Source organism: Thalassophryne amazonica, chromosome 1, assembly GCF_902500255.1.
Source record: "Thalassophryne amazonica chromosome 1, fThaAma1.1, whole genome shotgun sequence".
In the NCBI taxonomy this organism is placed as follows: Eukaryota; Metazoa; Chordata; class Actinopteri; order Batrachoidiformes; family Batrachoididae; genus Thalassophryne; species Thalassophryne amazonica.
In genome coordinates, this window is record NC_047103.1 from 34,385,277 (window position 1) to 34,412,857 (window position 27,581).

The 27,581-nt window shown below is 39.5% G+C and overlaps 1 protein-coding gene and 1 long non-coding RNA gene across 6 annotated transcripts in view; both read right to left on the reverse strand.

Moving 5' to 3' along the window:
* Positions 1 to 262: 262 nt before the first annotated feature.
* Positions 263 to 27,569, reverse strand: LOC117507946. Its single transcript, XR_004559899.1, has 3 exons — positions 27,559 to 27,569; positions 24,777 to 24,784; positions 263 to 336 (listed from the first exon to the last, which is right to left on the reverse strand). It is a non-coding gene; the product is annotated as an uncharacterized LOC117507946 (long non-coding RNA).
* rnf152 (ring finger protein 152) overlaps positions 4,596 to 27,581 on the reverse strand; it is a 147,850-nt gene continuing 124,864 nt past the window's right edge. For 4 of the 5 annotated variants that reach the window (XM_034167691.1, XM_034167671.1, XM_034167684.1 and 1 more), the window contains one exon: positions 4,596 to 5,650. In XM_034167691.1, coding sequence (XP_034023582.1) covers positions 4,811 to 5,452 — 642 coding nt within the window. In that variant the 5' untranslated portion in view covers positions 5,453 to 5,650 and the 3' untranslated portion in view covers positions 4,596 to 4,810. Of the gene's footprint in view, positions 5,651 to 14,200; positions 14,214 to 27,581 lie in introns of those variants that run through there. The other variant, XM_034167680.1, reaches the window with a different exon arrangement.

Here is a 27,581-nt window from a genome sequence, read left to right on the forward strand (position 1 = left end):
TCTGCAAAGCCCTCTCAAAGATATTTTTCCTAACAGCCATGCAAAGATAAAGGATGTGTGGATATATGGGCAGTGATGTTACACCATTTGAAACATACGGAAAGATTTACACAAGGAAGTGGAACATAAATGAGCCTTAGTGGTCTCTGCATGGCTGGAAGAGAGGCAGATCCTGCAGATATTTGAACTGCTAATAGTTTTAATTGTAATCTATTAATGTCATATTGCAAACCACGGCAAACCATTGCAAACCGAAAATCCACGGCGCTTCGGTATCGCTTCATCTAGGCGGGATTCTGACTTAGAGGCGTTCAGTCATAATCCCACAGATGGTAGCTTAGCACCATTGGCTCCTCAGCCAAGCACATACACCAAATGTCTGAATCTGCAGTTCCTCTCGTACTGAGCAGGATTACTACTGAAACAACACATCATCAGTAGGGTAAAACTAACCTGTCTCACAATATATATATATATATATATATATATATATATATATATATATATATATATATATATATATACTGTGTGTGTGTGCGTGTGTGTGTACAATTTCTGAAACAATGCAAACATCTGCGAGTGATGCAATGGTCTAAAGGAATAGTTGGGCAACATGGTAAGCATGAAGATTCTCTGGAAAGCGCATTTTCATGTGAGGGATTTGGGAACACAACTTTGATGAGTGACTGTGTGAGAGTTAAAAAAACAAAACAAAAAAACAACAACAACAACAGGGTTTGGAGAATGTACCAGAATTTAGAAAAAAAAAAATAATAATAAGAAAAACAAACAAAAAATCTTAAAAATGCCATTTTCATATTGGCTTTTCTCTTAAAATTCGTAAATCTGTCTCACATTTCTAGTTTTCATTCCTTTAAGTGTGCGTTACCACCCAATTCTCAAAATCTCATTTCCATTTTCAGCATTGCTTCAAATACTCTGTCATAAGATCTTAATGATGGTGGCATGAAAACATGTTTTTCAGTACTGAGAACAAATCTTTAAAGCTACAGTGTGCGTGATTTAGTGTCATCTAGTGGTGACGATACAGACTGTATTTCTGCCATCACCAATCACAATTTTGTCTTCATGTTTTCTCTTCTTTGGTGAGGAGGATTCATGCTCCCTTGCAATGAGGGTTCTCAAAAGATATGAAGGCATTAAGGATGGGCATTGATAAGATTTTATTGATGCCATTATCAATACAATTCCTTATCGATACCTCTTGTGAATTTTCTGTGTACTAAAAGTAGGATTTACAGGTTTTCTATGTCAACAACATTTTAAATTGGTCACTGGATCTTTGATCTCGGGACATAAATAAAATCTGTAGTTTTGTGAAAAGCATTTCCTTTCAGACATTTTGGCATGAATGTCTCTCCGTGCCTCTGAGCTGAGCTCAGCCAGCTGCTGCATGTCAGTGCAGGACGTCTCATTTTGAGAGGAAAAAACATTTTGATTGACTGCAGTTTTTGTGTATTACAACATTTGGAAAAAGGCGACATGATTAAACGGTGTTGCGCTTTAAATTTATTAATTCCGACTGGACTCTATCCTTCGAACTAGACTCGGCAGAGCCGTGCAGCGTTTGGAGCTGTGTGAACAGAATGGAGGACGATTCTCGTTTCTTTTTCGCAACAAGACAGGAGTCCCAGTTAGTAACTTTAATCTGCACAAAAGTGACTCACGATTGACATATTCAGGGATGAAAGTGGTGAAAAACAAAAAAGCTGTAACCTAAAATCACCCCCCCAACACCACCCGCACGAAAATGTTTGAATTCTAGAAGCTCTGAAATGCAATCTGGGACTATTCCAGGCGATAAACTGCAGTGAGTGCAGCATCCATTTTGGTGAGAAAAAACCCAACTTTCCTTATTCAAATTCATTCCAGTAGTATTCTGCTCTTACTAGGATGCAACAGTTTTCTAGCTTGGTAGATAGTTCTGGAGAAAATCACTGAAGAAATTAACACATTAAAAATATGGTTTGACCAAAACAAGCTGTCATTAAACTTGAATAAAACAGGGATAAAGTGGAGGTGTAAGAGTCACTAGGTGTCCACAGGAAACAGCTATTTATTTCTATATTTATTTATTTATTTTCATTGTTAGTTTGTTTTATCTTTTCTGTTGTGTTTTGTTTCATCAGGTTCTTTTTGTCTGTTTCTCTAAAATTGTATTGTAGCATTATTAGTTGTTATGAGTTATTACCTCCGCCAAGGAGGTTATGTTTTCGGTCGAGATTGTTTGTCTGTCTGTCAGCAGGATAACTCAAAAGGTTTTGAACAGATTTTGATGAACTTTTTTGGAGTGGTTAGAAATGACAAGAGGAACAAGTGATTAAATTTTAGTGGTGATCCGGATCACGATCTGGATCCAGGAATTTTTTAAAGGATTCTTCACCATTGCGGGATAGGGGGAATTTTGACATTCTAGTTTCTAACTCCACAAAAACAAGGCAGAAAGGCTTGAAAAAAATTAGGGTGTAACATAGTCAAATGTTCTATCAAACAACAAAGTTTGGTGATGATCGGATCCGGATTCCGAATCTGGTGATCCAGAATATGCAAAAATATAGGGCAAATAGAAAATGTGTCAGTGTGAGGTGACAAATTAAGCTAGAGATGCACAACTAACACCAAATTGTAGCTGAATCTGTACTGATTCAGTAAGGTGTCATCAGATTTGATGTAGCTTCGAATGTTATGGAGCTAGATCCAGAAGAAAACCGCCATTACCAAAAAATCGTTTTTATACAATAACTTTTGAACTAATAAAGACATAAAAGTGATTCCAAGTTCTAGTGCTATGTTTTCATGGTCAAGGATGTCAAATATAAAGGAAAGAAAAGTGTATGTATCATAGTTTTGGTTGTAACACTGAACTGTTGAATAAATCACTGTGCCAAGGAGGGAATCTCTTTAGGGTCAGTGACCCTATGGCCTTGTGTAGCACATGCAACACTTAAAAAATAGTTCTATTTCAGAATTTACTGTTATTTATTTAGAGAAGTGTTTCATAAATGTTAAAAAATTCATATATTTGCAGTTTAGTTGAATAATAAATTGAATTTTGTCTCTTATTTGTTTTTGTCTATAAGCACATGCAATATCAATATCAGTGCTCAGACGACAGTAGCTTCTGGGAAAGGTGCAAGTTGCAATAAACTGTGATGCCAAGTGCTAAGGATACATGCTATCCAGTCACAGCAGATGAAACTTTTTTTTTTACTAGCAAACATCATTGTTAGACTTTTTTAGGTTCAATGATTCCACGGCGTGTAGATGTTATGGCGTCAGTGACCCCATGGCCTTGGCGGAGGTTTGCACTCTGAGTGCTTTTAGTTATAACTATTATTGTTGTTGTTGCTATTATTATTAATATATGAATAAAAATACATTTTAAAAAAATTACAATTTGCCTCTTTTACGACAATGAACGCTGAGCCATTAATTATTATACAGAAAAATGTACACAAACATGCTGAGATGCGAACAGCTTAATGCTAACTTTAACACTGAAAACGCCATAGACACGCTAAAGCGTTAGCATCGTTCCCATTTTTAAGTTATAAAATACATCTATCAACTGTTTCAGAAGACCATAACAGGTCGTTTAACATAAAAAAGGTAAATATTACTCACAGACATATGCTCTTTAGGGTTTTAGCGGGGAAAAATTAAGATAAAGCAAAATAAAGCAATGAATCAATGAAGGAGCAGATCAAAGCACTGCTTTGATCTGCGAATCACTGCTTCAATCTGCAAATCACTGCTTCGATTGGTTCCAGATTCAAAGCAAAGCCTCGCTGCAGAAAAGCTGATTACAGACCTGCTGCAGGGTCTGTAATCAGTGTAGAGAAATTATCATTTAACTGACACACACCCCCAAAAACGATGGCCACTCTGAAGGACTGATAAGGGAATCCTTAAGTAAAAAGGTTATTGATGTTGTGGATTGAATCATTTCTTAACGATACCCAAAAAGAACCGGTTCTCGATACCCAACCCTAGAAGGCGTCATTCTAAGTTTACAAAAACACATCGATTTATTGTTGCAGGTAATTACACACAAATGAAAACATGATACTTCACTATTAAACATCCCTAAATCCTACACACTGTAGCTTTAACATCTTTCATAGAGACGGGATAGCAACCATTTATTAACACGAACAGGTTGCGAAAAACAGCAACAAAAATAAAATAAATAAAAAACAACAACAAAAAACACTCAACAATTTTTGTATTTTCCCAATAAATCAAACAGAGCCACAGAGATTAACTGTGGATTCTGCAAGGTTAATGCCTGCAGGAACAGAGACCCGAGAACAGCCAAGTCCAAACTCTGTGTACTGCAGCACCAGCTGGACCCGCTGCACTCAGCAACACAACACCCAGATACTCCTACATACACACACAGACTACTCCACAACTCTGTGTCAGACCATTCCACAGCCAAAAACTACTCAGCTGGCCAAAAAGACATCAGGAGGAATACCAAAGGATTTTTTTTATTCCCCTCAAAAAGAAAAAAAATACTGTAGAACTGAAGCGTTCAGAATGTTCTCAGTCTATAATTGTTCATAAGTATATTTCCACTCATATTTTAGTTTTCCAAGTTGACAAAAAATTGGAAAACAATGGCCGATCACTTGTGGCCTGCCTTTTTACCTCAGTCATTTGTCTCTTAATAATGTCTGTAGCTTCCTTGGATGCCCTTGATATCAGTTCAGCCCCAGACTCCACAGAACCAGTGGAGTCTGGGGGACGTCCGTGGCAGTCTCCTCGTGGCAGAATACCTTCACCTTCAGCCGCAGGAGATGACCGTAAAACGTTTGGAGATGCAAGACATGTTGTGCAGAACGATGCCCAGGAGGAAGAGCAGCACACACGCCACCAGGATCACTGTGCACACGCCGGACCACGTGGAGCCTTTCCCTCCCCCCACTGCACCTGTAACCCTCCTCTCACTCTCGCCTCCCTCCAGCTCGACCCCCACGCCATCCAGACCCATCGCCAGGCCCAGAGGCTGCTGCTCGGGCATGGTCACGACTGTTGCCCCCTTCTGCTGGCTGCGAGGCAGGAAGCGGCACCCCAGCTCCCCCGGCAGGCCGAGCGCCCGCTCCTTGGCAACGGGCAGCGGCAGCATGTAGCAACCATTGCTGGGGAGGCGGATGAAGACGGGCGTGTGCTCAGATGCATGGGGGATGGCAATGACAGTGATGATGTCTGGGTCATCTGGAAGTTGGGAGACAGAAAGTCCTGGCGGGAGCTTGGTGACGCCACGACACCAAGGACAGCGAATCTCCTTCTGGGTGGCTCGCATCTGGGTCAAACACACCGAGCAGCATGTGTGCCGGCAATCCAAGAGTTTGGGCCTCCGCCGAGGACTGTAATAATTAAAGCAGATCTGACACTCCAGGATTGAATCTTGGGAAAGTGTCTCCATTTTGATAGGAGAGGAGGGCGCACGTTATTCAGTTCGCATGCAGTAAACAGTGAAATTTTCAGAAGAATGTCAAAGAAAAGGCTGCGTTGAAGGGTTGCAGAACTACACCAGAAGTTTGGAAACCGGTGCTTGATGACTCTCTACCATCCAGAGCGTCACGACGATGTCACAGCCATTTGGTAGCAACAAGCCTTTCATCTGGAAGACAGAAAGGAGGTGATGTTGAGACAATGCGGGTAAGATCAGCAAACGTCACGATGCAAACATGTTGCTTCTCTTCAGGTGGAATTCTAACATTTTAACCCTATTCAGAGGTTACTACTGAACCCGGGAGAGGTCACTTAAAGTGTTTTTTTTTTTTTCTGGCCATGATAATTTGTGCACACGTTTTCCTTTAATTGAGCCCACAAATTAATAAAATGTGCTCTCAAATTAATAAAACCTGCGCATGGTTTCCTGGCTGTGATAATTTGTGAGCATGTTTTCCTTTAATTGAGCCCTCGAATTAATAAAACATGCTCATATTTTCCTTTCGTTCAAAATAAACTCCATAATATGACCTAAACTGTCATACCCACGAGGGGGAGACGCTTTGCCCTCAGCATCCTTTTTAATGTGCTTCAACTCCAGATGATACCATGCTGGGTAACTAGAGTTCTCTATATGTCCTTGTGCGCCCAAGCCATGATGATGTACCCTGACAAGATCCATTTCTAATGGGGAAATGCATTACACTGTCTCCTGGTTTGCTGGCTAATAGCCAACATTTATGTGTCAAGACAATATTCAGTAATTGAGTGCACGTTTTACAAATTGTGGCCACGTTTAAGTAGATCGTGCCCTTGTTTTACTCAAATGATGCTTAAAACGTGCGCACAATGTAATAAAACATGCGCACAATGTTACAAAATGAGCGCACAATATAATAAAACGTGCGCACATTCTCTCCACATGCAAAACATTTTTCAATGACACTTCCAGGGCTCCATAGGTTACATTAAAACAGGCCTTGCATTCCGGGAGTGATGTAAGTCATGGTCAAAGTAACACATTACTATTATTATTACTATGTGCAACACATCTACTTATCAACTGCCTCCAGTAGCAACCACTTCATGAGACCCCTTTCCTTTTAAAGCCATGCAATTCATAAATAAATTTCTTAATGCACAATCACACTGCCGTGTTAATCCGCACAAAAAATGAGTTTTTTTCTTCTTTTTTTTAACAAATGATTGACTGACAAAATAGCACCAAGGAAACAATGATCAGAGTTTACATTACACTTTACACCTAAACTGTCCAGCGTGAAAAATGCTGAGCAGGAAAGAAGAATGCAGTGTGTGTGTGTGTGTGTGTGTGTGTGTGTCTGTCTGTCTGTCTCTGTCTCTCTCTCTCTCAATGTCTCAACTGACCTGGTGTCCCTTTGGGCACAACTGTGGGGTGGGGGGGACAGTCAGAGTGAGAAGAAGGACAGATTGAGCAGAGAGAAAAATGGAAGAAAATGTGTCGATAAAAATGGAAGAAGGTGACCGCTGATTGCTCGGGAACACCATAAATCTCGCCCTTTTTATCAAAAACAGGATCTCAAGCAATTAAATTCCTCACAGCACCCCGTGGGGACACAGATGTGGCAATGACGGATGAGATTTTGTCACAGCAGGTGTGCGTGGTAGAGTTTATTCATAGTTGGAGCGGTTCCTCTTTTCGTTGGGTTCATTTCGGTGAGTTTACTATGTGGAACTTCATTTATTCACACAGTCTAAGGTAAATATAGAACACATTTAGGTCCATACACACCATACAGTTTGACCACAATAACAATGACGTCAGAATTTATTTATATTGCTAATTTAACAAGTAAAAGTGTTAAAATGTCCTAAACGTGTATACGATTGGATGAAACATTTAATAAGGCAGTTGGACTGAAAGCTATATAGGCAATAATCGTTTGGGTTGCACTAGCTGGGTCACTTTTGAATGAGAAAAAGCTGCACAGGGACTTTGTAGTATCTTTAAATAACTTATGAACAAATCAGCATGGAATACCACTGTAGTGTCACGTTTTAAGGTAGCTTGCTAGAAAGCATTCTGCATTTTGTCATTACCCATAATACAATGCAGTGTAGTATTATGGAGTAAGCAAGCAAAATTGTCATAATTGTAGGAAGAGTTCCGTTTTGTGTTTCGCCACACAGTCAGATTTTAACGCTCATATGACAAGATCTTTAAGGAATATAGCAACTTCAAACTAGCCAAAGTATGGCTGCCAAACGCAAAAATGACAGACTATGTTCAAGACATCACTCCACAGCAGAATGGGGCATCCCTAGTTTAATATCTTTCTCTCTCTCTCTCTCTCAAGATGTGTGGCAGAGTTGTTTGAGGTCTTCACGCATGAACAGCGAGGAAATATGACGTCATGCTTTCAAACCACGGCAAACTGCACTCAAATCCAGCATATATTGATAAACCAGGAAAATGCTTCTGTTCAGCGCAGATCTCCATGGAAATGTGACATCGTCTGTCCCTTTTCACCCCAACTCCACTGGAGACTGACGAATTTGTAAATGGAAAAAAATACATAACTAAACCAAACAGGATGCATTCTTACAGTGGACTGCAACTGATGCAGTCAGAAAATAATCCAAAATAACTGCAGGAAATGGTCCAAGAATGCAGGTTTTATCAACACAACTGACTATTTTCACTGTTAATTAGAAATCAGAGGTTAACACCCACTTCATCAGATGAAGTACTTGAATGAATTCCACTCAGTACAGTAGTCAACTTGTGATTGTCTGTATCACCTGCCTAAACACTGCCACAGCCCCCACCCCGAAGAAAAATACTCTCCCAGTTCTGCCTGGTCAAGGGGGCAGACCCACCACTCCTCCTGACCAAGAGTCTCTGTACCCTTACCAAGACAAACTCGAGGGAAAGTGCATCAAAAGTCTCATGGTTTCATCTAGAGATGAGAAAAGAGAAAGACATGCAAAGGGGAGACACATATACATTAAAAGACCTGCCCTTGAGGGGACTTGACAGCCCAGGGTATTACTGAATCCTTTTTCCCAAAGATAAGGATTAGCTTTGATCTGACATAAATGCTTTGTGGCTCAATATTCCCATACAGCTAGTATTACTCTCTCTCTTTCCCCTGCTCACTCACTTCTTCCCTTTTGACTTTTCAGCAAATGATTTTTCACCTCAAGTTCATTCCTTTCCAACCATGTAAAGCACAGATTCTTATTTCTGGTTTATGACTCCTTCAGTCAAAGCTACTTGTACCTCCACATGCACAATAGACAACCAAACATCTGGTCTAAATTCAAGTGCAGAATTTCTCTGCTATTTAAACGGTGCACTGTTCAGATACACTCTTATACAGGAAAGATCATGAAGCATAATAGTTTTACACTGGACTTATGTTTCCCCAAGTTCGCAGGAGGGGAACACCAGGATGGGGCTGGCCATGGAATGGTCCAATCAAGTGGACTTTCTGTGGTTTGTGGCTATGGAGGAGACTGGATGGACAGAGATGAGGAGGAGAAGGAGGGGTTGCAGGAATGAGGCACCAAAAATGTTGCTTCTGTAAATGATCCGCTCCTGTGCTTTGATATTTTTGGGTAGATCCATTTCTTCAGCAGAAAACCTCTCATTTCTCCTACCTACTGAAAGCACCATCTAAACAGACACAAGTTCAAACTGCCCATAAAGGAAATAAAAGATAGTCTGTTTAATTTCATGCTACACTCAAAGTACACCCAGGATTAAATAAAAGAATACATGGAAGCCCTTTGCACCTTGGACCTTACTTAGCGCATATATTACACACTATTTGAAGATCAAATTGGATTTTGATACACCCTAAATGGGTGATTCTTTAACTACGGGCACTATTGGCCTTGTAAATGTAATTTCCACCACACCATTGCCTTACAATATAAAGCGCCTTGGGGCAACTGTTTGTTGTGATTTGGCGCTATATACATGTGCTCTGATGTCACTGTTTATCTCCATAGAAACTACCCACACAATCTTTCATACAAACTCTTTAAAGGGACATTATTGTTGTGGTGGAAATTACGGCAATAGTGTGGGACAACTACATTTTGTTTAAAAAAAATCACAACAGTATTATGACATTGAATACCACAATTATGTTTTGATTATTTTACTGATATTTTATTCAGAGATATTTTAAAACATTAGAAAAAACATTTTTTTACTATTCATTTTCATCATTGAAGATCATAAGTCTGAGTGTGGGACAAGCACAAAACGGCAATGTTTGCATAAAATGATGCTGAAAAAAGGTGAAAAAGTCATCATAGACTACTAGGACAAATTTCCTAAAACACTTTCATTGTAAAGATAACTATAAAAGTGTGAAATTTCCCCTTTTTTCTTTTTTTCATAAAATATGATCAAGGGACATAAAAGTGCCCGTAGTCTAAGAATCACCCAAATGCACTTGTGCTTGGCACTTTAGACTGTCCACTATACAGTGCATCTGGAAAGTATTCACAGTGCTTCACTTTTTCCACATTTTGTTATTTTACAGCCTTATTCCAAAATAGATGAAATTCATTGTTTTGTTTTTCTCAAAAATCTATGCTCATGAATTTGTCTATTTGTCCAGCATTTATTCATAGAATTTTCCAAGGATCAGCTGATCCATGTGGCAAGTATAATCCAAACTTGTTCTGGGTCACTTATGACCCCGGGAAGAACTGAGATTTTTGACATTATATGGAATTGTAATCTGCCAACTCTAATCATTATATTTTGCTGTTTTGCAAGGAAGCATGGCCAACAGAACTAGAATAGCAAGTTTTACAGCTGCACAAGCATTGAGACTGATTCTTGATGCTCAGAGTGAGGATGAAAAGGATGGACAAATATATTAGAGAGTGAAATAAATATGAAGAACCCTAAAACAATCATTTATATACAACCCCAATTCCAATGAAGTTGGGACGTTGTCTCATCTCATCTCGTCTCATCTTCAACCGCTTTTCCGGGTTCGGGTCGCGGGGGCAACAGCTCCAGGAGGGGACCCCAGATTTCCCTTTCCCATGCCACATTGACCACCTCTGACTGGGGGATCCCGAGGCGTTCCCAGGCCAGTGATATAATCTCTACACCTAGTCCTGGGTCTTCCCCAGGGTCTCCTCCCAGATGGACGTGCCTGGAACACCTCCATTGGGAGGCACCCAGGAGGCATCCTTACCAGATGCCCGAAGCACCTCAGCTGGCTCCTTTCAATGTGAAGGAGCAGCGACTCTACTCCGAGCCTCCCACGGACGACCGAACTTCTCACCCTATCTCTAATTGAAACACCAGTCACCCTCCCGAGAAAGCCCATTTCGGCCACTTGTACCCGCGATCTAGTTCTTTCGGTCATGACCCAACACTCATGACCATAGGTAAGAGTAGGAACGAAGATGCAATCGGCCGGTGACCTCCAAGACTTTCACACAACATCCAACGCCAGTTGGGACATTGTGTGAAATATAAATAAAAACAGAATACAATGATGTGCAAATCCTCTTCAACCTATATTCAGTTGAATACACCACAAAGACAAGATATTTAATGTTCAAACTGATAAACTTTATTGTTTTTGTGCAAATATTTGCTCATTTTGAAATGGATGCCTCCAACACATTTCAAAAAAGCGGGGTGGGTCAACAAAAGACTGGGAAAGTTGATGAATGCTCAAAGAACACCTGTTTGGAACATTCTACATGTGAACAGGTTAACTGAAACAGGTGAGTGTCATTATTGGGTATAAAAGGAGCAAACCCCAAAAGGCTCAGCCATTCACAAGCAAAGATGGGGTGAGGATCACCACTTTGTGAACAACTGTGTGAAAAAAATAGTCCAACAGTTTAAGAACAATGTTTCTCAATGTCCAACTGCAAGGAATTTAGGGATTCCATCATCTACAGTCCATAATATAATCAGAAGATTCAGAGAATCTGGATAACTTTCTACACATAAGCGGCAAGGCAGAAAACACTGAATGCACGTGACCTTCGATCCCTCAGGTGACACTGCATTAAAAACCGACATCATTGTGTAAAGGATCTTACCGCGTGGGCTCAGGAACACTTCAGAAAACCATTGTCAGTTAACAGTTCGTCGCTACATCTACAAGTGCAAGTTAAAACTCTACCATGCAAAGCGAAAGCCATACATCAACAACATCCAGAAATGCCCCCACCTTCTCTGGGCCTGAGCTCATTTGAAATGGATAGATGCAAAGTGGAAAAGTGTGCTGTGGTCTGATGAGTCCATGTTTCAAATTGTTTTTGGAAATCATGAACGTCATGTCCTCCAGACAAAAGAGGAAAAAGACCATCCAGATTGTTACCAGTGCAAAGTTCAAAAGCCAGCATCTGTGATGGTATGGGGGTGTGTTACTGCCCATGGCATGGGCAACTTACACATCTGTGATGGCACCATCAATGTTGAAAGGTACATCCAGATTTTGGAGCAATTTTGCTGCCATCCAAGCAACGTCTTTTTCAGGGATGTCCCTGCTTATTTCAGCAAGACAATGCCAAGCCACATTCTGCACCTGTTACAACAACGTGGCTTCGTAGTAAAAGAGTGCGGGTACTAGACTGGCCTGCCTGCAGTCCAGACGTGCCGCCCACTGAAAATGTGTGGCGCATTATGAAGCACAAAATACAACAACGGAGACCTCAGACTGTTGAACAACTGAAGTCGTACATCAAGCAAGAATGGGAAAGAATTCCACCTACAAAGCTTCAACAATTAGTGTCCTCAGTTCCCAAACGCTTATTGAGTGTTGTCAGAAGGAAAGGTGATGTAACACAGTGGTAAACATAACACTGTCCCAGCTTTTTTGAAATGTGTTGCAGGCATCCATTTCAAAATGAGCAAATATTTAGACAAAACAATAATGTTTGTGCAGTTTTAGTTGTGTGTGTGATATGACTAGTAGATACAACTTAAAATATGATGGACTATCAACTCACAACAGGCAATACTGATATTTAATTGAAATTGTTGTGTGCAGAAATGAAGGCCTAGAAATTGTGACATTTAGAATGACAAACATTGGCATCCCAGTTTAAAGAACCAATAAGAACAATATAATTCAGTAAAATTGTGTCAAAGCTGACAATTCATAACACTGATGCAACATTGAACAAGGTATGAAATGATGAAACTGGACTTTTGGTTTGTCAGTCATCACTTTAATGGAGATGAGATGAACATCCTATTTATTACTATCTGAGGAAAAACAAACATACCTACTGCAATCTATAAGGCCACAAATGAGTGTGTGTGTGTGTGGGGGGGGGGGGGGCAGCAGAGAAGAGACAGCTACAGATAAAACTTAATGATTTATCAGTTCAACTGAGCTGTAACCAGGGCAACCTCGCTTTCTGGTGAAAGCTTGGTTACTGACCCATTTTCTGTCACACCTACATAAAAACAACAAAAATACAAAAAGGCCCAGGAGCAGCTGTAAACACCTTAACAAGTGTAGGTCTGCTAATAATCACTAACATATGACCAAGCTGAGAAAGAAACTATTTGAAATGATCTTTTGATTCAAGCTTAACAGATCCATATATAGATATATATATATATATATATATATATAGAGAGAGAGAGAGAGAGAGAGAGAGAGAGAGAGAGAGAGAGAGAGAGAGAGAGAGAGAGAGAGAGAGAGAGAGAGAGAGAGAGAGAGAGAGAGAGAGAGAGAGAGGGTTTTTTTTTTTATATATAATAAATTTGAATGTTAAAAGTGGCCATTAAGCTTTTTAAGGTTTAAGGCATAGAAAGACTTTTCTTTGACACTACTATAATTTTATTTATTTGCCCTTAAATAGGGGATTCATAATATGACATTACCAATATGATCAAAATTCATGTTTTCTAGAAAAAATAATAATAAAATGTCCCCCTGAAGGGTAAATTTTCAGAAGAACAGACGGACGAACTACTTACCGCAGGAACAGCAGATATCAATACAGTCTATGACAGTGATGTCAAAGATCATGTGGGGCTTCTCCTGACTTGCACGAGGAATGCTGAGACACACACGGTGACAGCCAATCAGAGTGTAGCTGCACCGTGACGTCAGCTGGCTGGTCTCTCTCTGGCTGTTAATCCAACATAGTGGAAAATGTTCCAAAACCGCTGCGTTTATGTGTAAATCTAACAAGTTTCTCATGTATTTTGTAAAAGCTAGTGAGAAATAAACACTTCTAAATATAAACTTGCTGTTTTTGAAACCTGATAACACCTCTGAAGTGATTTACTAGACAGCTCACAGACATCAGCGTACACCCTGCATGCGCCCATCACCCGCGGTCAAAGGTAACTTCTGGTCTTTTCAAAATGCACCAACTACTGCAGACGGTGTCAAAAATTAAAAATATATCTACATATACTGGTTATGGAATTACCCCCGGTAAATATGTTCATTACAATGAGCTGTAATTTTAAAACACGTTTAAAAAATATACCTACATTATAATGCTTGTACTTCAACATGGGCGCAATTTGGTGGGGGATAGGGGGGACATGTCCCCCCACCTTTTCAACCAGGGGGGGACAGAATATGGTATATCCCCCCCACCTTCTGACATATATATGTGTACTTGAAACATGCTATTGCCAGTCTTATGTGCCATGTCAGAATAGTATCTTTGTTTCTGCAAGTTTGTATTTTTAGCAGCATTGACTTTTTTACAACACCTGTTTCTTGTTTGTCACATTCGGAATTTTCTGGGACTGCACTTGCCCAGATTTGAAACCAAAAATAGTTGCCTCTAGGGACTACTGTCTACACATAAGTATCAATGGACCATATGCTAATTTACTAAATTCTGAAAGTTAGAAAAGGAAATCAGAAAAGCTATCTGGGACCTCAGAAAGCCCATCTGCAATTATTGCTTGATCTCCAAAATCAGTCCATGCAAGAGAAATTATGTTCAGTATGAGTGTTGTCATTAGTGCCACTTCGAAAATTTGTCGTAATTTATCCTAAAGTTATGATCTGTTGTTTTTTCAAACTTATGCAAAAACAAATCTTGAGAAAAAAAAATACAGTATACGATAGTTAATAATTATTAAGAGCCTGTTCTTTCATATTTATGAATACATTTTACCACATTGCAGTTGTTTTTTTTAATGAAAACTCAACCTATCATTCTTTTTGAGTTCTACACATGTGGTGATACCTTATTTACACCAGGATGTTAATAAAATCAATGCTGGCTATTCTCAGTACTTACGTAGTACTGTACTTATAAGTACTTATATCCACAGTTTCAAATTGCATAAGTCAAATAGTGTCCACTTTATGGTCTTCTCAAAACATTAAAATTACTGTTCTAGATGCTCAGAATGCATCTGAGCTTACCTAGAAAAGCGGCCTCCAGACCCCCGGCCTATGGGCTTCGGCCCAACGGGCCTCGCACTTTGTCCCCCCCCAATATCTAGTTATAAATTGTGCCCTTGGATTTCAATAGAAATTAAATTTTGTCAGTTTAGTTAAATTTGGTTGGCCTTATAACTTTAAAGACAATCAAATGGAAGAGAGCAGCTTCAGATTATCTGATATGAGGTACGTTTGAGTGGAACAGGTTTTTTGTGTGACACATTAATCCAATAAAAGGAGTGAGGCAAAGTACAGCTGACCCCTGACGTGAAAGTTAGCTAGCTAGTATTTGCAAGCACGTAATGTTTCCTGCTTTTATATATATATATATATATATATATATATATATATATATATGCACACACACACACGCACACACACACACACACACACACACAGTAGTGTTCAGAATAATAGTAGTGCAATGTGACTAAAAAGGTTAATCCAGGTTTTGAGTATATTTCTTATTGTTACATGGGAAACAAGGTACCCAGTCGATTCAGTAGATTCTCACAAGTCCAACAAGACCAAGCATTCATGATATGCACACTCTTAAGGCTATGAAATTGGGCTATTATTAAAAAAAGTAGAAAAGGGGGTGTTCACAATAAATAGTAGTGTGGCATTCAGTCAGTGAGTTCTGTTTTGTGGAACAAACAGGTGTGAATCAGGTGTCCCCTATTTAAGGATGAAGCCAGCACCTGTTGAACATGCTTTTTGTTTTTGGGCTATTAGTAAAAAAAAAGTAGAAAATGGGGTGTTCACAATAATAGTAGCATCTGCTGTTGACGCTACAAACTCAAAACTATTATGTTCAAACTGCTTTTTTAGCAATCCTGTGAATCACTAAACTAGTATTTAGTTGTATAACCACAGTTTTTCATAATTTCTTCACATCTGCGAGGCATTAATTTTGTTGGTTTGGAACCAAGATTTTTCTCGTTTACGAGTGTGCTTGGGGTCATTGTCTTGTTGAAACACCCATTTCAAGGGCATGTCCTCTTCAACATAAGGCAACATGACCTCTTCAAGTATTCTGACATATCCAAACTGATCCATGATACCTGGTATGCGATATATAGGCCCAACACCATAGTAGGAGAAACATGCCCATATCATGATGCTTGCACCACCATGCTTCACTGTTCACTGTGAACTGTGGCTTGAATTCAGAGTTTGGGGGTCATCTCACAAACTGTCTGCGGCCCTTGGACCCAAAAAGAACAATTGCACTCTCATCAGTCCACAAAATATTCCTCCATTTCTCTTTAGGCCAGTTGATGTGTTCTTTGGCATTATGTAACCTCTTCTGCACATCTTTTATTTAATAGAGGGACTTTGCGGGCGATTATTGCAAATAAATTAGCTTCACACAGGCATCTTCTAACTGTCACAGCACTTACAGGTAACTCCAGACTATCTTTGATCATCCTGGAGCTGATCAATGGGTGAGCCTTTGCCATTCTGGTTATTCTTCTATCCATTTTGATTGTTGTTTTCCGTTTTCTCCCACGCGTCTCTTTTTTTTTTTTTTTGTCCATTTTAAAGCATTGGAGATCATTGTAGTGGAACAGCCTATAATTTTTTGCACCTGCGTATAACTACTGTATGAGGTCTGTTAGAAAACTATCCGACCTTTTTATTTTTTGCAAAAACCATATGGATTTGAATCATGTGTGATTGCATCAGCCAAGCTTTTCTAACAGACCTCGTATATATGCACTTGCAGGGAATGACCCTTTGACACATTACATTTTCAAATGTTAATTCAATTCAATTCAGTTTTATTCGCAGTGAGCCAAATCAGGACACCAGCCACTCCAACGTGCGCCAGTTGCTCCGACTACCACAACAATTAAAACAACAATTGACATAGACAATACAAAGTACAGAGATTAATCAAACACACAAAAACAAGGCAGCTAGCAACCAGTAAATACAAGCAAAATTAATGAAAAAAATGCAATAACTACATATAAATAAACAACCTATATAAAACACCAGACACTCCTGATGATCACTGCAGCTAAAGATCAGATTATACGTAGGTGAGAGAAAACAGGCTTTAACTTCGACTGAAATCAGTCCACACAGTCAAGCTATCTTATCTCAATGGGCAATTGGACACATTACACGAAAAGAAAAGGCTCTCTGGCCTGCTGACTTCTATCAATGTCTGTTAATATCTACTACTGTCTACATGCACATCCATCTCCCCCTTTATTGCTGGAGCCTCTAAATGTAGCCACATAGACCACAACTACAGACCACATAAATCACTAACATTTAAACCTTCAACCTATGAAAATGAGCTTCATAGGCTACCTGGTTTTAGCTGGTCACACAAATCCTACATAATGCTCCCCTCCCAGATGACTCACGAAAGATTTTTTTTAATACAGGAAGTTGTACACTTTGAAATACAGTATAAATGTGCAGAAAACCATTTTGTTTAGTAAATCTGTGACACATTAAATGGACTGCATTTATATAGCAGTTTCCATATTCATTCACTTCACATTTAAACTAGAACCTTTATTGTGGCATCACCATGCAAGCAGACAAGGGCATATTATGCAGTAATGATGGTAGGTCACCCAGAACGTCATCACCACTGTATACCAGCAGTCCACCAACGGTGCCAGACGGAAAGAAAACATACACAAACTTACACATTCCCTCAGGGATTCCACACAGTCAACCTAGCAGATCGAAGATAAAAATAGCCACCATAGCCCGCAGAACACAAACGTAGCTCCAACAATCTCAGCCGACACGGCGCCAAAATAATGAACTACCTGAAACCAGCAGGAGGGATCACAGCAAAGAAGGAGCTTGTTAATCTGCGATGTCTGAGATGGTTTAAACCGCTGATGTCTCATAATGTGCAGGTTTTTGCACGTCGAAAGCTTACCTAATAGTACATGTGCACACATGCAGAGTGCATGAAGTTGAAATGCAAACAGATTTTCAGGGTATAAAAAATAAACTGTAACATTTCTGCCTGTTTGAATATTATAAACCCATATAATTTCAAACAAACATTTTAAAAAGTATTTTGAGAGGGCCAAAGAGACATATACACTGTAATATTTTCAAATTCAGGAGCAACATTACAACTTAACAGCTCCATTCCCTGGAGTCAATTGATGAATTTTACTGCACATCAGCATCACATCATTCATGCATAAATCTGTTACGCATGAATGAACATGCACACATTTCAAATGGCAGAAAAATAATGCAGATGTAGCACGTGCTGATTTTATGCAAACTGCTTGCCACCTTGGCTGGATTAAATGTAATATGTTTTAAATACATGTAGTTGAAGACAATGGGGTAACAGTGCATAGTCAAATAATCTTAATCTGGATCTTTCACCTGCAAGAATTTTACAGTGATAATCAGATCACTCTGGAAATACCAGTTTGTGTGTTTTTCTTATTAAGACAAACACTTTGGATTTGACTCAACATCCTCTAAACAGCTGATCGGCAGCGCATTAACAACTGATCAGCAGCGCGTTAGCAACTAACACTTTTTTTCCCACCTAAATACTCCTCAACTCTCTTTCTGAGGACGACATGACGTAAAAAACGCTGATAAAACTTTCGTACCTGCCAATCTGGTCGTGTTTTCCGCATAAATAAACGTTATCTATTCTTTGTGCTCAAACACCAAAGCAGGAGCGAATCCAGACGGAAAGGGGGCGTGGAGCGGGGCAGGGATTATCCCCCCCCCCCACAACACCCCTAGATTAAAGGTCCACTTTTAAAACATTTTTTACTACTACTCCTAATATTATAATAATAATTTCAACAGCAAAAATGTTTAGAGAGAATATAAATGTTAGAAAAATGTTAGAACAAATTTAATAGTTACATTTATAAACAATGTAGGTCAGAAATTGCAAGTTTTACCATTACTGTGCCTTCAACCATTAAATATAAGGTCAAGAAAGATGTTTTTATTTTATTTTTTTATAAAACAAGTATTTATGTTCATTGAAGTCAAGAAAGGGCAACTATAAAGTGAGTATTGGCAAAACGGGTTACCTAATGTTGAGGTGGGGGGGGGGGGGGGTGTTGTAGGCAGCTCCTGAAAGTAACTAATAATCCAACTTAGTTACTTTTAAAAATGAGTAATCAGTAAAGTAACCAAGTTACTTTTTCAAGAAGTAATCAGGAATCAGATTACTCTTTCAAAGTAACTGTGGCAACACTGGTAAGGAGTGAAAATAATTATCAGAATTGTCCAAGAGCCAAGGAGCACTTGTGGAGAGCTTCAGAAAGACCTGGAATTAGCAGGTACAATTGTTTAAAAGAAATCAGTAATTCACTCAGTCGACATGAACTGTATGCACGCTCATCATGACTCCATTGTTGAATAATGTTTAAAGTTTGTTTCACAACATTTGGACAAGTCTGTGAAATACAGATGAGACCAAAACTGAATGCCATAAAATTGAATGTTGGTGCAATTCTTGCACTAACAGCAATTCCGTCCGTGAATTGTTCTGTGAATTGTTTCTGTAATTTATGTTTGTAGCATGGCCCAAGCAGAGGGTCGCCCCTTTGAGTCTGGTCTGCTTGAGGTTTCTTCCTCAGAGGGAGTTTTTCCTTACCACTTTTGCTCTGGGGGTTGGTAGGACTATAAAATGAAGCTGGAGAATAAGATGGCAATGAATAATCTTGGATCTGCTTGGTCAAGCATGAAAGCCATTGCAGGCCTCCAACATTCTAAAGCCAGCAGGACCATCTCTTTTGATGGTTTCCAGTCTAATTTTGAATTTGCAAATGCTCTTAACTGTTTTTATACACATTTTGATGTTTTTGATTTTAGTCAGGAAATACAGGAAGTGAGTCATACGAGGTCTGTCAATAAAGTAACGGTCCTTTTTATTTTTTTCAAAAACTATATAGCTGATGTCCAGCTCTTGTGATAACCAGAGAAAGAGCACACGACGGTCTCGTATCCACAGAGCCATCAGCTTAGAAATGATCCGGTGGCTTGTGCCGCATTGTCGCAGCTCGGAGCGCGGTGCGCCGAGCATCCTTAAAGGGGTCCTTAAAGCTGTAATAACAGACCTTATTCTCTGAGAAGACCCTAAATTTTCACCGAAAGCCAGATAAATTTTTCGAATGGTTTCCAGGTGCCAGTCTCTAACAGCTTCTGAAAAAATTCTGATGGAAAAAAAGTCCTTTTCATTCCGCCATTTCCAGACAATGAAAATCCGACAAGGGGGCGGGACCACTCCTTCCCAAGGCGTGCTCACAGGCGAATGACGTCACCAACAGGTGTGGAAAAACTCACGCATGCGCACGAGGGTTCAAGCATGTCTGACGTGAAAACATATGAATGAAATCCATATAGTTTTTGAAAAAAATAAAAAAGACCATTACTTTATAGACAGTCCTCGTAAAATGTGTGACAATCAACACTTTTTTATTTCCCAGAAGGATGTTGAAAAATCCTTCTGTTCCCTCAAACCAACCAAAAGCTGTGGTTCTGATAACATTTGTGGCCATTTGCTGAAATCATGTGGCAAAGAGCTGAACTCTATTTTTCAGTACATTTTTAATCAGTCTTTAAAGATGCAGCACGTACCAAGAGTCTGGAAGGATGCTGTTATTATCCCTGTTCCAAAAATCAGTTCTCTCAAGACCCTCAATGATTTCAGACCAATTGCACTAACATCGATTGTCATGAAATGTTTTGAGAAACTTGTAAGATCTGAAATCTTGAAGACAACGGAACATGACCTTGATCCCATGCAATTTGCTTATAGGCCCAACAGAGGAGTAGAAGATGCTACAGTCACTTTATTAAATTTGCTTTTTAAACATCTGGAGGGGAAGGAACACATGCAAGACTTTTATTTATTGACTTTTCATCTGCTTTTAACACAATCCAGCCCCACGTGTTAGCCTTGAGACTTTTAGAACATTTTAAAGTAAGTAACAATCTTGTGGGCTGGATTTTGAATTTTTTAACTGGCAGGACACAGAGAGTGAGAGTGAACGGAACTGTTTCCGATCAGGTTATATCCTCCACTGGTTCCCCACAAGGATGTGTGCTCTCTCCACTTTTGTTCATCCTCTATACAAATATGTGTCGTAGCAGCAGAGAGGATAGAACGATTTTAAAGTATGCAGGTGACACAGTTATTGTCAGCCTGCTGAAAGACAATGATAGGAGTCACGGCCCAGTTGTTACTGATTTTCTTGACTGGTGCAGTAAGTCTTTTCTTGAGATGAACATCTCTAAAACAAAAGACATGATTACTGACTTTCGTAAAAACAGTGCTCCTAGTCAAGAGGCAACAGTTTTAAAAGGTCAGACAGTGGAGTGTGTCAGCACATATAAATATCTTGGAACCGTCATTGATGACAAACTGAACTTTGAGGCAAACTGCAACGCTGCGTACTAAAAGGGACGCCAGCGCCTCTATTGTTTGAGGAAACTGTCCACTTTTAACATTGACAGAACCATGCTGACCTTGTTTTATCGTGCTTTCATAGAATCAGTTTTATCCTTCTGTCTTGTTTCATTGTTTGGAAGCATGTCCCTCAAAAATTGTTTAAACCAAATTGTGAAATGGTCAAGTAAGCTGATTGGAGAGTCTCAGCTTCAGCCAGAATCCCTGTATATCAAACAGATACAGAGGATCGCTGGTTCCATTCTGAGAGACGACTCCCACCCTCTTCATGGTGAGTTTCAGCTGCTCCCCTCAGGTCGGAGGTTCAGGGTACCAGCTTGTAAAACTAAATGCTACAAAAACAGTTTTGCACCAGTGGCCATCAGTGCTGTAAAGTAACAGAAACTTAAATATAACTTATGTATTTATTTTTTGTATAGTCTCTTTTACCTTGTTTTTATGAACAGCACATTTTTATTTTTATTTATTTAGTTAGTTTTTATCCTTTTGGCTCGGTATGATACGTTTTTAGACTTTTTATCTATTGATGTTTTAACTCATCTTGCTTTTATTCTACTTTGGGTCTGTCCTTGTGGTTCTTTTAGCTTTTTAGCACTGTTGTCACTTTGTCTTGTTCTGTGTTTTGCTGTGTGTTTACCAAACGAGATGACTCACTCACTGTAAACAAATTTTACCCAAGGGTATAATAATAAATTGAATCTGAATCTAAGGTTAGACCTTACCTGTGTGAAGCGCACTGAGGCAACTCTGTTGTGATTTGGCGCTATATAAATGAAAATAATAATAATAATAAAAATAATAATAATAATAATACACACCATGTTTGGAGGCACCCCAACAACACCACACCAACAGTGAAGTTTGGAGATGGGAACATCATGGTGTGAGGCTGTTTTTCAGCTTATTGCACTGGCAAACGTTATATAATTGAAGGAAGGATGAATGGGAAAATGTACTGAGACATTCTTGATAAAAAAAATCTGCTACCATCTCCCAGGATGATGGAGATGAAATGAGGGTGGAGGGTTTCATCAAGACAATGAACTCAAACGCAACGAGGAAACTCTCAATTGTTTTGAGAGAATGCAAAAAAGCTGCTAGAATGGCCCAGCCAATCACCCGACTTTAATCCAATTGAAAATTTATAGACAGAACTAAAGATCAGAAGAGGTCCATAGAACCTTCAAGATTTGAAAACTGTTTGTGTGGAGAATTGGCCAAAATCACACCTGAGGAATGCATGCGACTAGTTTCTCCATAGTGGAGGCATTTTGACGATGTCATTAACAACAAAGGCTTTTGTATGAAATATTGAATACATCTGAGTAAGTGTGTTCAATACTTTTTCCCTGTGTCATTTTACATTATTACACATAACTTAATCACTGTACTCATTCTGTTTGGTTTCTTTGTATGTGTGGATTACTTGAGTTATAACAAACATCTGGTGAAAATTTCATGTCAATAGCACCTTCAGAAATATATTTACTGAGAAAAATGGTGACATATTCAATACTTATTCTATATATATATATATATATATATATATAAATTCGGATGACTGTATGTTCATTGTGATGGACTGCTCCTTCAAATAAGCCGTCCAGACTATTGTAGTGCCTTGCCACCACCAGCTAATATTTCCTCTTCACTTGATGTCACCATGTAATGATAATTAAATGAGAGGTCAGACGCATTTGCGTTCCCCAGGACAGCAGCAATCTATGCAGAACATGACATTACAATATGTCATCAAGTTTTGTGAGTTATGATCATTAATGTATTTTGGACAATGACCTTGGATTTGATGATAACTTTAGACTTCTGACCCTGGTGTGAGCTGTGTTCCTGGTAGGTGAATGAATGAATGAATGAAAACTGTTTATTTCGAACATTTGATACAACAACAATTACAAGATAGATCAGTAAAGACAACAACAAAAAAGTTCCTACTGTGTACCCAACATGTCCGAAAAGGGGTAGGGTGAAGCATCAGCTTATTTATCCCTACCCCTTCTTCCCCACAACCAGTAATACCCTTTGCCACATATACACATAGATTCCTACACACCTAAACCGATATCAATATATATATATATATATATATATATATATATATATACACACACATATATACATACACACATCAACATATATACACATATACACATATATATACACAAACATAAATATACACCTACACATACCTACTTACATACAAAATACTATATATTTACAAGCCGAAGCAAAAAAACAAAAACACCCTAACCCTCATTACCCTTCCTCCTCCCTATACCTAGAAAAAACCATATTTTTGTACTGCTGTTTGAACTGGTTCATGCTTGGACATTGCTTGAGCCCCACTCCCAATCTGTTCCACATCCTCACCCCACAGACAGAAATACAGAAACCTTTTAATGTTGTTCGTGTCCACTGATGCTTTAAATTAAATTTCCCCCTCAGACTGTAATCCCCTGATCTGTTAAAAAACATATTTTTAATATTTGCTGGAAGTAAATTGTTTATTGCTTTATACACAATTTGTACTGTTTGAAAATGAACCAAGTCTGTGAATTTTAAGAATTTGGATTGTAAAAATAGTGGATTTGTATGATCTCTATAGCCAGTATTATGAATAATTCTTATAGCTCTTTTCTGCATTACTGATAGTGATTGTGTTGTACCTTTATAAGTATTACCCCATACCTCTGCACAGTACTGTAAATAAGGTAAAACCAGTGAGCAGTAAAGAATGCGGAGTGAGTTGTGGTCCAGAATATGTTTCGCTTTGTTTAGAACTGAAATGCTTCTTGACAGTTTACTTTGTATATATTTTATATGAGTCTTCCAGTTTATCTTATCATCTATTATCACCCCCAGAAACTTATTTTCATGTACCCTTTCAATATCTACCCCCTCGACTTGTAACTGAACCTGTATGTCTGTATTACAATAGCCAAATAACATGTATTTTGTTTTACTTAAGTTTAATGATAATTTGTTTCTGTCAAACCATATTTTCAATTTTCCCATTTCTATACTGATCCTCCTCAGTAACTCCTGCAAATCCCCCCCTGAACAAAAAATGCTTGTGTCATCTGCAAATAATACTAATTTTAATATTTTGGAAACATTGACAATATCATTTATATAAATTAGAAACAGTTTTGGACCCAATACTGACCCCTGTGGGACGCCACAAGCATTGTCCAAGCATGATGATGTATATTCCCCCAACTTCACAAACTGTTTTCTGTTACTTAAGTAGCTTCTCACCCAGTGCAACACCAACCCCCTAATCCCATACTGTTCAGGTTTATTGATTAATATGTCATGATTGATTGTATCAAAAGCCTTTTTAAGGTCTATAAATATTCCAACTGAATGTAATTTGTGGTCTATGGCGTTTGTAATCTCCTCAACTGATTCTATTAATGCAAGTGATGTTGAACTATGTGCTCTGAATCCATATTGACTATCAGTAAGTAATTTATGTTTATTTATGAATTTGTCTAATCTATTATTGAATAACTTTTCTAATAATTTGGAAAATTGTGGAAGCAAAGAAACAGATCTATAATTTGTGAAGTGGTGTCTATCCCCAGTCTTATACAGCGGCACAACCTTAGCTATTTTCATTTGATTGGGAAATTTACTGGTTTGAAATGATAAGTTACAGATGTATGTTAATGGTTCTACAATCCATTCAATGACCTGTTTTACCACCACCATATCAATTTCATTTAAATCGGTAGATGTTTTATATTTACAATTATTCACAATGTCTATAATTTCTTTTCCATCCACTGCTGTGAGGAACATTGAACAGGGATTTCTTTCTATGAGATTATTATCCCAATCCTCAGGTTGGGAATCGGGATTTTTTCTGCCAAGCTTGGTCCAATATTTACAAAAAAATTATTAAAACCGTTGACTACCTCATCCTTATTTTCCTTCTTGACATTATTATCAATGAAATACTGAGGGTAACTCTGTTTTTTATTACCATTTTTGATAATGCTATTTAATATATCCCATATTCCTTTAATACTGTTTTTGTTATTATATGATATGTTACTATAATATTCCTTCCTACATACCGTATAATATTAGTTAATCTATTTTTGTATTTCTTATATCTATTTTCTGCCTCTTTAGTCTTTAGTTTTATGAATTCTCTATACAGTGTATTTTTCTTATTACATGCATTTCGTAACCCTTTCGTCATCCATGGTCGAGCTTGGATTTTTTGTTTTCTGTAGTCTTGTTTAATTGGACAATTTTTATCATATAATGATGTAAATATGTGTAAAAAAGTTTCATATGCACTATCAACATCACTTTCACTGTATACCTTTTCCCAGTTTTGCTCCTGTAAATCCTTCTTTAGTGTGTTCATGTTTTCCTCTGTCCGCACTCGCCTGTATTTTATTTTCTCCTCTGGCTGATTCCGCCGATGGTTTCTATTATAAACAATGAAAACTGGTAGATGATCACTAATGTCACTGATTAATAATCCACTCACAGTGTTATTCTCAATATCATTGCTGAATATATTATCAATTAAGGTAGCACTATGGGATGTAATTCTGCTTGGCCTGGTGATTTTTGGATATAAACTCATACTGTACATTATACTGATAAATTAATCTGTTATTTTATGCTTATTTGGATTGAGCAGATCGATATTTAAGTCACCACAAATGAACACAGTTTTTTGATTAGTTTTTGAGAACATTTTGTTGTGTGGGCCGCTGAAGAGGAGGTACTGCTGGCCCACCACCACCAGAGGGCGCCCTGCTTGGAGTGCGGGCTCCAAGCACGAGAGGGCGCCAGACCCAGAAGAAGTGACAGCTGTCACTCATCCTCTGCACCAGCTGTCACTCGTTCATCATCACCACCATAAAAGCCGGACTGCAACTCCACCTCCCCGCCGAGAAATCGACTACCATTACCAAGGTAATTTCTCTGTGAACTTAAGACTGTGTATCTGTCTAAACTCTTCTTTGCAGCCGTTTTCCTGTCGGTGAGACTCATCTGTGGAGGTGGCGTTTGAGGTGTTCAGCGACGGCTTCGCAACACCTCCCACCCAGATAAGTGCTCAAACAGGAGCTGCACGAGTGTGTGCTTGGAGGTGGAGGCGCTTCCTCCCTCATTAACTGTGGATTTACTGAGTGTGCGGATTCACACTCACTCATCATATTTCTGCTTTCTGCCAGCAGTACCAGGGTCGACAGCCGAAGACAGAGGCCACCTGGGGACTCGGGACTTGGCGGCTCCGGTGTTCTTCAGACCGTTGGTGGTGGAAGCCGTGTGGGACGCAGCTTCTCTCTCGTCGGGGGTCTTCTATCTTCGAGCCTGCCCACACGTCACCTGGTGTTAAATTGACTGTGCAGATTACAGTACGTTTCGTTGTGTATTATCGCAACATTAAATTGTTACCGTTTTTGGCTTATTCATTGTCCGTTCATTTGCGCCCCCTGTTGTGGGTCCGTGCTACGACACCTTCCCAACAGGATTTCTCGGCCATCGTCATGGATTCCGAGGGGCGTCAACCCGAGCTTGAACGGCCAATGGAAGAGCCAGGAGCGCAGGCGTCAGCGGGAGGCGTGTTGAGTGAGCTGCAGCATATCTTAACGGCCTTCACGGCTCGGTTAGATTTAGTGACCGAGCAGAGTGTCCTCCTTAATCGGAGGGTGGAGGCTCTCACCGCCAGGGTGGAAGCGCGCGATCAGGGCGCTGCTGCAGCCACTCCTCTGGCTGGTCCTGGGCCTGTATCAGACGTTCCACTGGTCGTTCAACGAACCCCCCCACCGTCCCCTGAAGCATACATAAGCCCTCCGGAACCGTATGGGGGCTGTGTCGAGACGTGCGCGGACTTCCTCATGCAGTGTTCGCTCATCTTTTCACAGCGCCCTGTCATGTACGCATCAGATGCTGGCCGGGTGGCTTATGTTATTAATTTGCTTCGAGGAGAGGCACGCGCATGGGCTACGGCGCTTTGGGAGCAGAATTCACGGCTCCTAACGTCTTATACTGGGTTTGTACGGGAGTTCAAACAAGTGTTTTGATCATCCCAACAGAACGTGCTGCTGTCGATGAGACAGGGGCGCCGTAGTGCAGCCGAGTATGCAGTCGACTTCCGCATCGCGGCGGCGAGGTCCGGCTGGAATAACGTTGCGCTCCGCGCCGCCTTTGTAAATGGACTGTCCCCGTTCCTTAAGGAGCACCTACTGGCTAAGGAGGAACCGCGGGAT